The sequence below is a fragment of the Engystomops pustulosus genome, chromosome 2, assembly GCF_040894005.1.
Source record: "Engystomops pustulosus chromosome 2, aEngPut4.maternal, whole genome shotgun sequence".
In the NCBI taxonomy this organism is placed as follows: Eukaryota; Metazoa; Chordata; class Amphibia; order Anura; family Leptodactylidae; genus Engystomops; species Engystomops pustulosus.
In genome coordinates, this window is record NC_092412.1 from 214874588 (window position 1) to 214893854 (window position 19267).

At 41.4% G+C, this 19267-nt stretch overlaps 1 protein-coding gene across 2 annotated transcripts in view; it reads right to left on the bottom strand.

Annotated features, from left to right (window-relative positions):
• The window catches only part of DPH1 (diphthamide biosynthesis 1), a 166327-nt gene that overhangs the window by 14659 nt on the left and 132401 nt on the right, over positions 1-19267 (bottom strand). For both annotated transcript variants that reach the window (XM_072138109.1, XM_072138108.1), the window contains exons 7-8: positions 7388-7456; positions 2515-2671 (exon numbers count right to left, since the gene is read on the bottom strand). In XM_072138109.1, coding sequence (XP_071994210.1) covers positions 2515-2671; positions 7388-7456 — 226 coding nt within the window. The remainder of the gene's footprint in view (positions 1-2514; positions 2672-7387; positions 7457-19267) is intronic.

The following is a 19267-nucleotide window of genomic DNA, read 5'->3' on the forward strand; positions in this document are numbered from 1 at the left end:
GATTTCAATAAAAGATACTGAAATATTTTACCAATAAAGTTGCCTACTTCTGCTCTATAACATGCTGCTTACAGACATAAAACTATACAATCTATTCAGCTCCCCCTGCTCTATGACAGACTGGCTGCAGATAGGACACACACTATGTACAATATACTCGGCTCCACCTGCAGATAGGACACTGTGAAGTCTACTTAGGTCCTCCTGCTCTACCTGCAGATAAGACACTGTTCAGTCTATTCAACTACTTCTTCTCTATAACATGCTACCTGGTGCTCTGTAGAATCTTCTCAGCTCCTCCTGCTCTAAATCATGCTACCTGCATATAGGACACTAGGTACAATATGTTCAGCTCCTCCTGCTCTTTATCATAATACCTGCAGATAGGACGATTTGTAAAATCTGCTCAGCTCCTGCTCTATATCATGCTACCTGCATGTAGGACAATAGGAACAATCTGTTCAGCTCCTCCTGCTCTATAACATGCTACCTGCAGATAGGACACTATACTCTGTGCAACTCCTCCTGCTCTATAATATGCTGCCGGTGGATAGGAGACTACATACATTCAGAAGGACAGATGCCACTTTGTGACCATCCTGTTTAAAACAAATACCCATTATGAATAAAAATATAACCTATTCCCCTTTTAATGTAAAAAGACATGGAGACCAACCATTTGGTTTCTTTTCTATTTTATTGTTCCGCTACAATAATAACGGAAAAGATAAGCAGAGATGTGAACATAGTCCAAAAGTTATTTAAAGAAATATAAAAAAATTGCCAAAAAACATTTTTTCATAAAATAGGGAGGAAAAAAATGAACCATTTCTCTTGTTATCGATGCTGAAACTGAAGTTTTACTGAATTTGTAATGTGCTGTACTGTGAACATTGAAAAACAACACATGTTATGCCTAAATTATGGCCACATATTGACTACAGACCCACCTCGAGTCAATCAGGCTCCATTATGGTCTTTGTGCGCCAATGTGAATGTGGTTCTCAGTAAATGACTCTAATGATGGGGCCGTGAAAAGCCTTATTCCAAATACAAAGAAAAGGTAATATCCCCCTGCGTGACCAGTCCACACAATCTGTCCTCTCGCTTTGCATAACTTTAGAGGGACATAATTTGATTTTCGGCAGGACGGGAATGGTGTTTTAGCACATTTTTTATTTAGTTTTCCCTTCAGGCCTCTGGCAGACGTACATTCACCTTGGTTTCCCTCTGTGTTAGTGTCGCCTCAGCTCACTTGAGTCTCCGAGTGCTAATCTGGTTACGGGTTCACAGCCAGTAACACACATCCCAGCTAGGAAGGAGTTAATGTGGCTATATCTCTATATCAATATCGTTTTATTCGAATCATTCTGTATGACAAGGGAGCATTTTATTAGAAAATACACCCCTGCGTCTACCTGGGAAGAAGATGACAGATTATTCCATCCTCAATGACTCTCTGTCATCCGCCCCTCCTGCGGGAGACCCCCGTCTTGATTCCCGGGCTGGAAGTTAATTAAGCCCCTCTGTTTTCCACACGGGATGGGAGTGGATGGATAAATAACCAACAATAACCATTCCAAGTTCATTTAATGAGAAGTGCAAATAATAATTGCGGTTCTGTAATTGCAGCCAATAGATTAATGAGGCCTGTCCTCGTTACACAGGATAGACAGAGGAATACTCATTAGCAGGAACGCGACAGGGTGCTGCTGCTGGGAGCTAAAACAAAAGACCCTGGCAAAACACACAGACCTAATCATATTCCCCATACAGAGGCACGGCGTCGCCGACCACCCCCTCCCCATCCTACACGGACACCATACTCATCCCCTCATCATCAACTCCTTCACAGCCGACGCTCCTCCTGGACCCGCTCACACGTAGTGTAACACCAACACAACTACACCTCCCACCCGCTGCTGCCCGGTATGCCCAACAATCTCTGGCACGCTGATGGAGGCGCACATGCCAGGCAAGGATTAATTAAAACGGACGCATGTGTCCGGTTTAATGATCTGCATAGGAGACCAGAGAAAGGGGAGGGTGAGATGACCCACTGCTCCTGATATGCAAAGGAAAAATGTAAATTAGGCAGAGGAAAAAAAAATAAATTCCTTGCTGAGATTAACAAGGACTAAAAATGTATCTCCCTGGAGGAGGGGAGGTAGATTCATGGAAGCGGCTTATGTTGAGAAAAAGAGGTGGAGAGCCTGATGATCCCGTCCTGCATGAAGGCTTTAACCATTCCACCGATATTCAGGTCTGCAGAACGGCACTATGTAGTCCGCTCCGGGGGTGAAAGGGTTACAACTAGTATTTTTAGGTAAGCACTTGTTCTCAAACTTCAGTCATCATCACATACTTCAGTGTCAAATCCTCCAGCGATTTTTAATTAATGAGAAACCGCATTTAAAGCGATGAATCCTGAGCATCTTAAAGAGGTAGAGACAGGTGTCTGCATAATAAATGAAAGGATAATGAAGAGGAGCAGGAAGATAGGAAAGTGCTTACCTCAAGTATTTTGGGGGATCCTTGCCGCCCCAGAGTACCCAGAATTAGGCCCCAGGTTTTTGCCCCAGCAGCAGATGAAATGGCATTGCCTCGGTTTTTCTGCATTGTGCTGTGATCGTAATACTCCCGGGAGAAAACCTTACTGTATGGGTCATACCTGTGGGAGGACACGAGGGGGGAAACATAGATCAGAAATACATACACATATAGATTAAAAGTTTCTATATGAATCACATCAATATATAGATCCACAAAGCGTTTGTATTGCATTTATGTCTATAATGAATTTGGAAACACTTGTCTGAATGTGATCAGACTCTTAGGGGCACAACTATGTCAAAACATAAGGCAAGAAAAACTGACTATAAGGAACACTACTTTATATACATAGGGGTGGTTTATCAGGGTCTGTACGATAGTTTTCTGGCATACAAGCCATTAATTAATCACAATTCCTTGTGAACCACCAGGAATTGTGATTGTTTCCCTCTTTATGCCACCATCACACCAAATGGAAGGGTGGCGTGGACAGTGGCAGAGTAGGCCAGCATTGGGTGTTCCTGACCCGAGCACCCGCAACAGCCAGTGACCATTCAATCTTAATCAGTCACTGGTGATAACGCATTACTAGCCCCTGTCTCGTGTAGAATTGCCCCTCAGTGCAGCTGCCCCACCAAATACATCAAAAGGCCGGAGAGTGAGGGTTATCATGATATACCGGCACACAAATAGATATACAGCATCTCCCCTGTAGAGGGAATCTTACTGAAAAGGAACATGAGCGCGTTATAATTAGGTAAACATATAGTGTAGCGGCAACTATAGGACAACTTGTTATATTTAATGATTTATTAAGGATGGCAAGCAGCCTATGTGTAGCTGTGATGAGTGGTTTTACCCTGCTTCACTCCAAACCCCAGGTGGTACATGCCATAGAAGAAAATTATAATCAACACTACTTTCCGAATTACTGATCCCCTCAGTATGGCCACTATTATGCTGCCTACCATGGACAGCATGGGATAGTAATGTTCCCTCCTGCTACCATGGCATGGGTGAACCATTTAAGCAATCATCGGTAACAAGGTGTACTGAATGAAGCCCTCACTCCTATTGTTCCATATGGCTGTGTGTAATGTAAAATTATATTTGTATATGTCCCCTATGATTTGTAAAGTGCTGCATAATATGATGGAGCTATGTAAAGATTGTTATTATCATAATGAAGCAAGAGATATCTCATCTTTATCACATTATGCACTACTAAGTTGCCTATGTTGTCTATTCCAGGCTGCTACATAGTACACATAACAGCATGTACCAACCACATGACCCCACATAAAATTGTGTGCCAATAATATCACCCCTATGAGTGTGGGGCAGCCATTACTGCCCCCAATAAGAGCATGTGCTAGCCATGGCTTCCCCCAATAAGAGCGTGTGCTAGCCATGGCTGCCCCCAATAACAGCGTGTGCTAGCCATTACTGCCCCCAATAACAGTGTGTGCTAGCCATTACTGCCCCCAATAAGAGCGTGTGCTAGCCATAGCTGCCCCCAATAAGAGCGTGTGCTAGCCATGGCTTCCCCCAATAAGAGCGTGTGCTAGCCATGGCTTCCCCCAATAACAGCGTGTGCTAGCCATGGCTGCCCCCAATAACAGCGTGTGCTAGCCATTACTGCCCCCAATAACAGTGTGTGCCAGCCGCGACTGCCCCCAATAACAGCGTGTGCTAGCCATGGCTGCCCCCAATAACAGCGTGTGCTAGCCATGGCTGCCCCCAATAACAGCGTGTGCTAGCCATGGCTGCCCCCAATAACAGCGTGTGCTAGCCATGGCTGCCCCCAATAACAGCGTGTGCTAGCCATGGCTTCCCCCAATAACAGCGTGTGCTAGCCATGGCTGCCCCCAATAACAGCGTGTGCTAGCCATGGCTGCCCCCAATAACAGCGTGTGCTAGCCATGGCTGCCCCCAATAACAGCGTGTGCTAGCCATGGCTGCCCCCAATAACAGCGTGTGCTAGCCATGGCTGCCCCCAATAACAGCGTGTGCTAGCCATGGCTGCCCCCAATAACAGCATGTGCTAGCCATGGCTTCCACCAATAAGAGTGTGTGCTAGCCATGGCTTCCCCCAATAAGAGTGTGTGCTAGCCATGGTTTCCCCCAATAACAGCGTGTGCTAGCCACGGCTACCATCAATAACAGCGTGTTAGCCACGGCTGTTCCCAATAACAGCAGGTGCAACCACAGCTGCCCTCAATGACAGCATGTGCCAGCCACAGCTGCCCTCAATGACAGCATGTGCCAGCCACGGCTACCCCCAAATAACAGCATGTGCTAGCCATGGTTTCCCCCAATGACAGCATGTGCCAGCCACGGCTAACCCCAAATAACAGCATGTGCTAGCCATGGCTTCCCCCAATAACAGCGTGTGCTAGCCATAGCTTCCCCCAATAACAGCGTGTGCTAGCCATAGCTTCCCCCAATAACAGTGTGTGCTAGCCATAGCTTCCCCCAATAACAGTGTGTGCTAGTCATGGTTTCCCCCAATAAAAGCATATGCCAGCCACGGCTACCCTCAATAACAGTGTGTTAGCCACGGCTGCTCCCAATAATAGCAGGTGCAACCACAGCTGCCCTCAATGACAGCATGTGCCAGCCACGGCTGCCCACAATAATAGCGTGTGCCAGCCACAGTTGTCCGTGAACTTTTTGCCACAAGGGGGTACTTGGCTTGAAGGGTTTGCTAAAAACTGTTCTAGCCCATTTTCTGTGTATGGTACACAATAATACCTGCTGACAAACAGGACCTTTACAACCTGAGCTGAGATTCTGTAAGGTAACATACTCCACTATATACAACTATCTCTGGCTTGTAATCATTTCTCAACAAAAACCCAGCAGGACAAGTTCTGTGAAAACACTAACCTGCAGGAGACAACTAAAGATAGGTCAGAAGTCTAAAAACATGCCATAGCCAAATGTTTGTGGGGGAAATGCACTGCAAGACCCGTCCTGTCATTACAATCACAAACTCTCAATTTTGCATTCATTTGATATTCTATACAAAAATATATTGCCAATATTAGACTTTTTACCTGAATATACACATTTTGCAAAACTCCTCATCACTGACAAAAAAACTTCTAAAAATAGCCCATAAATTGTATACTTTTTATGGCTTTTAGTCTGAGCTTTAATCTCTATTTTCTAAGCCCTTATCACTCCACTAACAAGTTTCTGAACACATTTTAAAGGGCATTAGACAAGATTTATTGTAAAACTTCTTAATTTCCAGGTCCTCAGTCCAAACTAAGTGTTTTTTTTTTTACCTCCGCACCAGATTAACAGAACATTCAATGTACCAAATCCATCCTTACTGTAATCTGAATAGGATCAGACCAAGGCCTCATGTCCACTGGATATAAAGTAAGGATAATGCAAATCGCCCTTCCCTATAGATAAAGTATAGACCAGTGATGGCGAACCTTTTAGCCACTGAGTGCCCAAACTGCAAACCCAAACCCCCCTCATTTATTGCAAGGTGCCAACCAAAAATTAAAGCAGTAACTTATTGCTCCATGTTCAACAACGTTCAATCATACTGGCCTCCTGAGGACACCAACACAGTAGAAAGAAGGAGGGAAATTTGCATCATTGTAGCTTCTTTCCAGTGTCCCTCTGTACACAGAGAATCATGGGGCCTGCAGGAGGTCCTTCACAGATAATTTGGCCCTGTCTACACATTCTCCCTCTTCCTACAGTCCCAAGTAACCAAGTAAATATCACTTTCAAATATGACTGAATGCAGCATCTTTTAAGTTGCCTGGAACTGCAGGAAGAGTCTTTGAGTCCTGTCTGGTGTGCTGGGGAGATGACCCTGGTGCCCACAGAAAGAGCTTGGAGTGCCGCCTCTGGCACCCGTGCCATAGGTTTGCCACCACTGGTATAGACCCACAAATGTTCCCGTCATTGTGGGTCCACGCGGACAGTGAATGTTTGGAGTAACTACTGATAAACATTTATTCAGGTTCTCCCCACCACGTTCAGCAATGTAGCGTATAAAACAAGTCTGGTGTGTAAATCTGTAAACCCTAGGACTGATCATGAAACAAGCCCAGCTCGGCATGAACATTATATTTGGAGTAGACAAAGTGGAATATTGAAAACACATCTCATACAGTTATTCTGGATATATGAGGCAAGGTAGGAAAGTAAACGGATGTATCTGCAGCAGACATCGCTATCAAGGCAAAGAAATACACACAAGTGAGGATATCTCTTCTACCTGCTATTGTTAAGGTGAAAAATAAAGAGATGTATGAGCTATAAGGTAGTGAACCCTGCTAAATAAAAACTAAACACACACATTTTCATCGCCACATCCATCACATTGAGTCTTGGAAAAAATCCCCTTTTTTTTATATGACGCCATCATATTTCGCAGCTTTTTACAGATCATGAGGAACATTTATACGAATAAATTAAGACATGACAGAGTAATAACATGATCAGATGAGAGAAGACAAATGAGGGCCCTGTTCGCAAGAGCTTACAATCTAAGAGGGGGTAGTGGTGACACAGAAGATGGCAGGCTGGTCCAGCTATTAAGCTGTATAAAGTATGAGCATAAATACCATCTATTATCTAAATGTACAGAATAGTGGTTCATGGGCCTGCAGCGAGTTATATAATGATATAATAATCCAGCCTGGATTACATACAGGGTGGAATCATCAGCAGGGATTAGGTATAAAGTGAGAGTGATTTGGGAAATGTGAAAGACCTACCCACAGGGATGCCTTTAAGGGGAATCTTTCATCTCCTCAACAGATTTATAGGAACAGATAATGAACTAATAATACCAATGTACCTGAAAGCTTTCGTGTCTGGGTTGGCGATCATTACTGACTCCAGGTGAAATCGGCCATCACCCAAATACCTGAAGAAGAACAATACATATTAATGTTATAAAATGACAATAGAAGATCTATTTTTCACTAACTGCAGGATATGTGATTACTATGTGAAATAAGATGAAATTACTGAAATAAAATGGAGAATAAACGCAGATCCTTGAACAAGAAAGTGCCTATAAATTAATGGGTTCACGGCAGCATAAAGTCCGATGTGTAGGTGTCATTTAAATGGAACCGGACTGCAGATACTAGTCCCCTCAGGTAAGTTATAAGAATATCCTTTCTAGAATCACCCCTTTTATCTATAAAAAACACTTTTGCAGTTGAATGAAAATGAGCAAAGAGTAAAATTTAGCTTGAGATGAGTCAAGTTTAGAGGCTGCAGAGGGAGAATCGCTGCAGATGCCCCTATCTTGGGTTCTATAGTATCTAGAAACATGCATCTAGTATCATATTAAAGATGAGAATCTAATCTAAGGAGGTTGCTTTTGTGTCTGTGAGCTACTGGAGATACAAGCAGTTAAATACAGTTGAAAATGTGAAATGCAGCTAAAAATCTACCTGCCTACTTTTTTTATAGCTATTTGTATCTCCGTTTCTGAAGCTCAAAGAAACACAAGCCTGAAAGCAATCTGAAATATGATGAAAAGTGACACTTCCCCTGCACTCTCTAAACTTGACTCATCTCAGGCAAAATATGACTCCTCCCTATTTTCACAACTTTGAAGGAGAGTTTTTTTTTCATAGGTAAATGGATGAAATTTCACATAAAACAGGGAATTCTAAAAAGGAACTTTCAAATTGTAATTAAGGGGGTTAGAAGTTTAATGGGGTAAAATATGGTAATGCCCAATATTTTCATAAACTTTAACAGGACTTGCCTATTAGGACCCAAGCGGTCAAGCATAATAGTAAAGTCACATGATAGATTTATGGGACATTATAACTGCAGGACTCATGGGATCCATATCAGTATTTTTCATAGGACTGTAATTCCACAAGGTAGGTTGGGGTCTGGTTACTATGTCCCTCTATATTTAGCATTACCATAGACTTTAAATAAATCAGAATGACTCATGTTTAACTGCTGGGGGACTAAGGGCCCCTGTTCTTACGAACCCCACCAATTAAGAGAATTACAGGCAGTCCCCTACTTAAGGACACCCGACTTACAGACTACCACTAGTTACAGACGGACCCCTCTGCCCACTGTGACCTCTGGTGAAGCTCTCTGGATGTTACTATAGTCCCAGACTGCAATGATCAGCTGTAAGGTGTCCGTAATGAAGCTTTATTGATAATCCTTGGTCTCATTACAGCAAACAATTTTGAAACTATAATTGTAGCTCCAGACATGTTTTTTGTGTCCCTGTGACAATTGGAGAGTTTCAACTTACATACAATTTCAACTTAAGAACAACCTGTATTTTGAAAAAAACAAGACAAAAACAAAAACATTTGAATATTATTGTTGTGCTTTGAATATTATGGCACCATCAATGGTATCAGAAATATAAAGGAAATTCTTAGTTGAAGATATATTTAGCACTCCACATTCCCGCCACGGCCAGCTATGCTTGTCTTCATTCTGGTGAACGCTAGGCTTCATATTCCACTTCCATATTTCAATATTATATAAATAATGTGTGGAAATATCTTAAGTTCTTTTTTTTTTCTGGAGAACCGTATTCAGTCATCTCCTGAATGGAAAGCCGCTGCGGTTAATCCCTCTCTCTCTGTTCTGTGTGCAGGAAAGATCACGGAGCACTAATAAGTGTTGAATTGAGGTAGACGGGTATAATACAGGATTAAGGATCAGATGCTGATCTTCCTTCCCTTAAGCATCCTTGGATAGACAATGTCAGAAATAATGAGGTATTCCTGTAGCCTCTTCACTAAAACTATTTCTCCCTTCTAATAATGAGCTCGGTTACATGCGTCACCTTGACTGGCCTCTGTATAAACTCCACTGTCCTCTCGCTACGTTCAGCTCATATATAGTATCTGTGGACCCCCATATACGGTGATGTCCTGTCATCCTTGGACTAGTGTTCATTTCATCTTCCTTTAGGTGTAGGAGCCTTCATGCACATAAGAAGCCAGGGGTCTCTACATAATCCAGACCCTGGGTTCTGTCATAATTAGAATGATCTCTAAGGAACATGAGTGTATGGCTAGATGTCATAGGTTACATTGTCTTTGTAGTAGAGGTATTTATTATCTCTCAGAGGATCTTGTGGGTATAGAGGATATAGTACATTTAAAGGAACTAACAATTTTGTACATAAATAATGATTCTGAAATATACATATAAGATATGCCAGTAAAAGAATTATGAATAAACCTAATGGTTCATATACATTTTTACTACAGTTTGTATACAGTAGAATCTGCAGCCAGTCCAAGTGGAGAAAAGAAAATTTGCCCTTCCGTAACAATCCATGTACAATGACACAGCCTCATATTTAACCCCACCTCCTTGTCTGTTGGTTAGGGCACTGGAACAGAGATGTCATCATTCTTGGCTGCTTTCTTTTAGAAACAGCGCCACCCCTGTTATTAGTGGAGTCTTGTATTGCAGATTAGCTCCATTAATATAAAGTGGCTGCCATGCAATACCACACAACCTATGGACTGTTAAGCTCTATAAACGGATTAGGTTCAGTTCACACCGGATTTCAACAGATTCAGTTGCTCCATCCGTTAATAAATAGTGGAAAAAAATAGCGAAGCAGCCAGTGCCTTCTTTTCTGCTTTTAATAACAGTAACAACACAGAGGTAACCTTCTATACAATTAAGACAATGGGGAATGGAAGGTGAATGACAATGGGGAATGGAAGGTGAAGGACAGTGGGGAATGGAAGGTGAAGGACAGTGGGGAATGGAAGGTGAAGGACAGTGGGGAATGGAAGGTGAAGGACAGTGGGGAATGGAAGGTGAAGGACAGTGGGGAATGGAAGGTGAAGGACAGTGGGGAATGGAAGGTGAAGGACAGTGGGGAATGGAAGGTGAAGGACAGTGGGGAATGGAAGGTGAAGGACAGTGGGGAATGGAAGGTGAAGGACAGTGGGGAATGGAAGGTGAAGGACAGTGGGGAATGGAAGGTGAAGGACAGTGGGGAATGGAAGGTGAAGGACAGTGGGGAATGGAAGGTGAAGGACAGTGGGGAATGGAAGGTGAAGGACAGTGGGGAATGGAACGTGAAGGACAATGGGGAATGGAAGGTGAAGGACAATGAGGAATGGAAGGTGAAGACCAATGGGGAATGGAAGGTGAAGACCAATGGGGAATGGAACGTGAAGACGATGGGGAATAGGAAGGTGAAGACGATGGGGAATAGGAAGGTGAAGACGATGGGGAATAGGAAGGTGAAGACGATGGGGAATAGGAAGGTGAAGACGATGGGGAATAGGAAGGTGAAGACGATGGGGAATAGGAAGGTGAAGACGATGGGGAATAGGAAGGTGAAGACGATGGGGAATAGGAAGGTGAAGACGATGGGGAATAGGAAGGTGAAGACGATGGGGAATAGGAAGGTGAAGACGATGGGGAATAGGAAGGTGAAGACGATGGGGAATAGGAAGGTGAAGACGATGGGGAATAGGAAGGTGAAGACATTCAGACAAAGCCCAGACAAAGGTGTCAACTGGGCCTTAAATCTATAGCCAGTTTTAGGTCTCTACGGAGACTCCTTCTCACTTATAGAATGACCAGAATTCAAAAGGGAACAAGATTTTACTACTACTACAACAGAGATGATAATTATTTTGATTACCCAATATTTACAGGGTTGCAACATGTTCAGCAGCAACCTGTACGTCTTGATCTAAACATTATTTTGTAATATTGGTAGACATTAAAGTATTGAGGGAACCACGGGTATAACAGGGCTTATTCATAAATCTGGTATTATGTGAACAGCTATTGATTTAGTATAGCAGGTTATGAAAGTGTTACTGCATTCAATAAGTTTTCTACACGGCTAACAAAGTCTTCATAAAAAAAAATTAATTGGGAATGTTGATGTTAAGAAAATTATTTGTATGACAGAAACAGATTTATCAGTAATGTCTGAGGTAAAACTGTCCTAGTTGGCCATGGAAACAAATTAGAGCTTAGCTTTCATTTTGTAAACACATGTGGGAAAATGAAAACTGAGCTCTGATTGGTTGCCATGAGCAACTAGAACAGTTCTGCTTTGGAACGCTTCTGATAAATCTCTATGGTGTCTAAGATTCCAGCTGTATATTACATGCAGGAATTAGACATGTCAGTCATCGATCTGCTATGACACTGATGGACAGAGCAGTCTAACAATAGCCTAAAACATATGTGACGGCATTTACAGGATTTATTGCCTTGGTCTCTATGGTGGTCTTTTGATCTACCATAATGGTCTAAGCCAATAAACCCACTGCACTGGCTGCCAATTATGTCCTATAGATTATCCAATCATGCACAGCGTGTCACAGTGACAAACACATCCATACAAAGAGCCAGCTGCTTGAAAGCTTGATTTATATTATGTTTACAGGTGCTGCACAAAAGACACCCAGACAAGGCCTTTTATTCATTTATGACAGCGTTCAACCAAAAATAGCTGAAAAGGAAAAGCCGCTTTCTAATATTTCTACGTAATCGTTACGGCCATTTACATACACATTTAATATATACATAAATAAGACATTTACCTTTAAAGATTTAGGTAAACTTAGAAATCAAATAAAATAATTCCAACTAAATGGCAACGAGAACACAAGTCGCCCTCTGATTACCACAAGGAAAGATCCCCTCATCCCACAGGTCAATGACTCTGAAGAGTGCTCTTACCATAAATGGGTTTACTGGTGTTCATATCATTTTACAGCCCTTAGATTATAAAACCAGATGTACTGAGAAATACAAATAAATGGCGCCCCTTTAATACTATCCGTAATAGATATTTTCATTTTAAAAACAAAGACCTGAGCTAAAATATGTTACTTTTTACAACACTTTCAGAAATAGAGACGTAAATGGCTTACTAAATAAGGAGAACTTGTGTAGAACCAAATATCATTGAAAATAATTTTTATTGCAGCAAAAATAAAAAAACAAAAAACAAAAGTGTGTGAGATTTCTATTGAGTGATCAAATACTCACAGTGCTGTGTGGTCATAAGGCACCATTTAGCAAAGTAGTCCCACTAGGCGCTAATGGATTGTGGAGCTTTATCACGAGTACAGGCGTTCCCTTACTTAAGAACACCTGACTTACATACGACCCCTAGTTAAAAATGGAGCTTTAACAGTTATCAATGGTGCCTGTAATTAAGATTTAATGTTTATCCTGGTTCTTATGACAACCAACATTTTTAAAATCCAATTGTCACAGAGACCAAAAAAATTTTGACTGGGGTTACAATAATAAAGTATACGGTTCCGACTTACATACAAACTCAACTTAAGAACAAACCTACAAAACCTATCTTGTATGTAACCTGGGGACTGCCTGTATACGTCTTTCTGCACCATTCACTTGTATTATGGAATCAGAAATTGTGATATACAACACAGCACTGGCTCACTGTGGAGTATGTGCTGGGATAGCAGAGTGCTATGCTTGTCAATTTCCAACATGATCATACTAGTGAATGAAGCATGCTCAACCTGCCGCCCCACCCATAAGTGAGAATGGAAGCCCCAATCTGTGGCCCTGTTCTTGTGTTATTCCACCAGTCAGACCCTCACACTGACAAGCTTGTTTTCTTCCATCCTGTGGATAGGGGGTAAGCCCCTTTATGGTTCTAGGGCAGTGATGGCAAACCTTTTAGAAACCAAGTGCCCAAACTACAACCAAAACCCATGTATTTTTCGCAAAATAAGCAGTAACTTATTACTCCCTGCTCTGTCACAGGTTTAAATTGTATAGGCACCTGAGGACACCAATACAGTAGAAAGAAGAAGTTTGGATTATCATTGTAGTTTCCTTCTAGAGTCCTGGGCTGTCTGGGACTGCAAGAGGCCTTGAGTCCTGTCTGGCGAACTCTGTGCTGGACTGATGGAGTGGGTGCCCATAAAGAGGGCTCTGAGTGCCAACTCCGGCACCCGTGCCATTTGTTCGCCACCACTGTCCTAGGGAGTCGAAACAGGACAGGAAGCAATAACCATCAAACCATATCTTAGGCACAAAAAGGTTTGTATTGGTTTTATATGAGTTGTCTCTCTTTTCACATATGAATTTTCTTAAGGGACACCTCTACCCTGGTTATATCCTCTAATCCTTTGAATAAAGGGGTATAACAGTCTTTGTTAGGATCAGTGGGTGACCTAGAGGTTGGAGAACCATACATTATAATACACTTGTTATAATCAATCAATCATTGAGAAACCATATTACAGTTAGAAGAAAATGTGCCCCAGAGATACCATTTTAAATAAAACATATGTTTTCACAGTACAAGAGCTGGCAGGTCCTCTTTATGACCTTGAACATGTGCTTGGGTCATGGTCTTGCTGCATTATAAAGTCGGGAGCAATCAGACTCCCTGATGGTCTTGCTTGATAGATAAGAATCTGCTTGTAGTTCTCAACAAGGTCAATTCACCAGCTACAGGACATTTATCTCCAGAATTGCAGGGGTCTTCTAACAGTGAAGTTCAGAGACTTATTCTACTACAAATCATCAGTTTATTCCTCATGTCTCATTCCAAATTTTTAGTCTGGATCTCTAAGACCTTCTTCCTTAGTTTATCACCTAGTCCTTACTCTATGCTTCTACCATGGAACAAGGTCATCAGCAACTACTACTTTATGAAGCCATCTTCTAACAAGAAAAGAAAAGGGATTTCTTCTGTGGCCATTAGAGATTTCTTTAGAAAATATTTCCGCTATGAGACGTTGCACTGACATAACGACAAACCCAAGTGATCCATTTTGGAATGATATGCAGGACATATAGGAAACCATTTCTCTCCACAAGGTCATTAACGGCCAATAATTTTATATTCAGATATTGTGGTATAATTTCATTATAGCCCAGTCGGAGACCACCTAATTTGTGTATCTTTACAATAGTACATTTCTGCATGCATCAGCATCTCTATGAGCGCACTCAACCCTTCACCCGAGTTCTCTTCTTGGCTCTCTGTCCATCACCCCACGTCTCAGTGCTCTTCCTCCCGTAACTGTCTCTGCCCGCAGTTTGCTGCCAGTAATTGAGTCGTATATCAGGACAGATAATAGATGGGAGGCCAGAATGTAATTGGGGAAGAAAAATGTCCAAAGCCAGCATCACAGGAGCATTAATTTTATTTAAGGACAGCAAATTAGAGCGTGCTGCTCTCCCATCACCTAATTATTTTAGGTAATGAAAATGCTTAATGTGGTGTGAATTCTCTGAATTACAAACAAAATAAATAAATATCTGCCGGAGGAAGAAGACGGAGAGAAAACCAGGGAGCGCTCCAATAAATAATGGTAGGAACAGAGAGCAACAGATCCCAGGGGAGAAGCTGCAGGAAACAGACAAACGCGGGATGAGAGGAACGCATGGCAGCAGAGAAAAGCAGCGCAGAGATGATCCGAGCAGAACCAGACATGAGAAAGAGTGAGCCAGCTTCAAAACAATAGCTTCATCCATAGCCGAGAGCTACATAACCAGTTCTATTTTTATATGTCAACAGTACAACAACAGTGCCCATCCGAAGGCACCGCGCTAATCGAGCAGATCATGCATAAATTATGCATCTACTTATTTTGTCAATGATAATCGTACAACGCGCAGTTCTTTGTTTTATCATCGCCAGGAACTAGAGTGAAAAACATTATCTTCCTAAATAAATGAAATCAGTAATCCCCACGAGGCCTACACTTGTCAGTCTTCTTTCGAGCTCCCAGCTATATCCCATGACTTACCCATAAATAATCCAGTATACCTTTACAATTGTCCATGACATCACACGAACACATCCGCAATACTGAATTATTATTACGGATCCTCGGTCCAGTAAAATACAATCACTCAATTCATCCAGATGAAGAATAACACAATTATTGCAATTGGGAGAGAAATGCTTCCGTGTAATGGAGTTCTCATCATATTCATTTTCCCGAGTCGTTTTCAATTAGCTTCTAGGGTGGTACAGTTACTGGGGGGGAGAACGAAAAGAGTATAGATTGCTGAAATAATATTATTCACCATGTTGTGATAAAAGACCTGGGAACATTCAATTAAAGTCTTCATATACGAGGTGTGGAGGCAGAAAGCCAACCTTAAAGCATGGTTATGTAAAACAAAGAGCAATGATTGTGTCATGTGGGGCGAACTATGAGTTACTCTATTTATTCTGTCTGGTATACTTCACCTTTTATTTTTAGTATAATACACATGCCTTAGTAGCAAGGAGTATTGTTACATTGTGCAGGAGCACTTCCTGCTAAGGGAGAGAGGGGGAGGCGAGACAGTGTAAAAGCCTGTGAACCTGAAGCCCGAGAGCCAAGAGCCTTTCTGGTTCATTATCATAATTTTAAAAGGTGATTTTAGAAGAAAGGAGGCCGTGGATAACAAGTATAAGATGGTTACCAAAGTCACAATGTCTCGATCACTAAGCAAGTGTCCATGGTTTATCATGCCCGATAAAAAAAAAAAAAAAAAAAAGCTCATGGATGTTTTTCCTTGGATGTAAGCTGGATAACTGGGTTTTACCAACCCCTTTTTTCCCCAGACACATGAAAAAAAACAAACAAAAAAACAGATGCTGTACAGACATTGGAAAAAATAGAAGATACATTACTGGCAATACAGACTGGATGGGTTTTTTGTACCAGCTCATCTAAATAAGCCCCAACATCGGCATTCTCCCTCCTCCAGTCCACAGGAGCCATTTTTCCTTTTCCCCCAATTCCCTGACTAGTCCCTGAGAGCTGTCTGGATGGTAGCACAGTGTAAAATCACTGCTCCAAGTTACACCGATATTTGCATCTACACATATTCTGGCTGTGTTGGCAGGGTGGGAACACCAAGCCGAATCCCAGCATTGAAATAGGTTGTATGTTATACAGACAACTCCTTATTGCTTTTAAGAAAAGGCTGGCCATACATTGAATACAGTGCCGAGGATGGGACTCCAAGCATTTTATTTATAAATGATGTAATGTGGCCCTCTGTGTATCATATATCACTATGAAACGCAGTCCTATGCCTACTCTGAAATTTGGTCAGCACGCAGTCTAATTATGGCATATAGAAAGGGGTTGTCTTAGTAAGGCAGCGATTCTCCAGAACCTTCCTGTTTTTTCGCCACGTGGCCAGGGTTTCCAAGGAAGACAAATATAAGGAAGATGCTAGGTGTAGGGCCAACACAAAGATTATGACGTACACTGACCCAAATTTTCATTGAAATAGGTCTTTCTGTCAACCCTCAAAAAGGAGAGCAAGTTATAAACATCCTCTAAAATGTCAAGTTCTCTTAAAGAACCAGCATTTTATTGTGAAGTGCTTAAGAAGTCAACAGACAAGACTCTGAATGTAATAAAACTTACCAGTGCAGACATTTCAGGCATCTCTCATGTATTCTGGGATTTTACAATGCTCCCGGTTATCGACTAGCTAAGTAGGTCCAGCTTAGGTCACACTCAAGAGTACATTTTACTAAAGCATAAATTGCTAAAAAAATAACAAACAAGAACACGGCAATAAGTTGTGGTAACATTAATACCCAATATACTACTGTACATTAAATCCCTGCATTAAATTTACATGTGTGGTTAATATATTCGGTACTTGTACGTACTGAGAAGGATTCATTAGCCAAAATCTAGAGCCAAGTGTTGGCAGAGAGGAGTAGATAGGGAGATTCATGCTTTCCTAAATGCATTAAGTGCATTCTGGTGTATACAGAGAAGACAAATAACACTGACGCTTAAAAGTGCAAGGGAAGCTTTTAAATTAAGGCTAAATAAAATGAGAAACTACACGATCGAAGCACATAGATTTCTTGTGAACAAGAATTAAACAAGTTTTAAACAACATAACTCCACTAACACGGGTGAAACTTACCATGCCTCGAAAAAAATGCCAAAACGGAAGAAAAATGTTTACAATAAGGTTATAGATATACTGCAGATGAGCCATAGACTCAGAATCAGTATTGTCACATAATGATATCATACATGACGTGGCCCATTACCACAAAACTTCAAAGACAATGCTGCTGCAATAATGTATGGAACCCAGACCTTAAGGCGTGTTTCCTCATGGGTTTATACACATCAATTATAACCAGCAACATAAGCTTATAAAGGACAGGTCTCACAGATTCTATCTACAGGTAGATATACATTATAATAGCACATCTTGGTGCACTTCTCTGTCCGGCAAAACGATGGATACTGTAGCAGAAACCTGACGGACCCTAAAAGGGTCAACAGGATCTATTAATATGACCGATGCAACACTTCTGTTTTTACGGTTTTCTATTTCAATATCATAAACAACCCCTTTAACCCCTTCACGACTGCCACATGGCTATATATGTCCTAACTGTGCATCGCCAGCACAGATATGTCATATATAGATGTCATGAAAGGAGCCCACTTCAAACGGCTATATCTTCTGTACAGTTGCACCTAGAAACACAGCTTTGGTGTCATATTAAAGAGGAGAATCTCCCTTTTAAATTTGCACCAGGATTGTGCTTTACATAAACCGCTCCCTATTCCTGACTGTAAATTTTATCAGTGGATCTATCTGGTTCTTTGAGTGTTTCTAGGTGCAATGGTTCAGATGATATAGACATTTGAAGTGTTCCCCCCCTCCAGTCTGTCAGCTGAAGCCAGAATGGAGAAGGAGCTGCAGGGAGATAGAGCTGATAGTTTTCAGAAGTACAATTACACTCTGCATCTGAACCTGGGGAAGTGCAATGGATTGGTGTTTTACATATTTCGAAAACATTTTTTTTAGAAATAAACATATTTATAAATAATTTGCCCACATATTCTATAAGGTAATACATGAAATTAATTATTATTATTAAAGTCTCACATGTCATGAACAAAAAAATATAGTCAAAATTATTATTATTATTAAGATATCGAAGAGAAGAGCAGAACCGAACTGCAAAAACTGACCTGGACATTCAGCCATCAATGATCCTTAGTCATGAAAAGGTTAAAGGAAATGAACGAGTTGTTTCCGTCATCCTCAGGCAAATGTCTCGCTAGATTTATTAGTAACTAAGCAGTGAATGGTAAATGTAACCAAATCATGTATCCGGATATGTGTTCTGTCCACTGCTATGGGTCCATTCAGATGGTGCCAGGTACTACCGTAGTATCTCAATAATTCTTTATCTTCAGGCACATGGCTGTCGTCCTATAACTAGCACTGAAAATCCTCTTAAGAACAGTCTCTTGGCTTGGCTTTTTAGCAATTAAGACTATTTGGAAGGAACAAATGTGATGAAAGAATAAGTGATGCTGAAAATAAGAGAATATTGTCTGTAAACACCATCTATCTGCATTTGTAGCATGGCTTCTACCGTACAATTACTTCCCGGACACAACACAGACAACCATTTCATTCTCTTACATAAGCGCAGACACGGACGCTGCTTTTCCAGACTGACAATGCAAGCATTTTTTTTTAAATAAATAACTTTGTCTATACAGTCATTGGTTACATGCCCAGAATTGGTGAATCTGTGATAATAAGGCATGCACAGGGCCAGCACGCCCAGTTAATTGGAGACTGAAGCCATATATTTTACACAAATAATATGATTTCTTCAACAAGCCAAAAAATGGTTGCAATATACTTTAGATTCTTCTGGTTATAAAAATTATAGGAAAGCCCA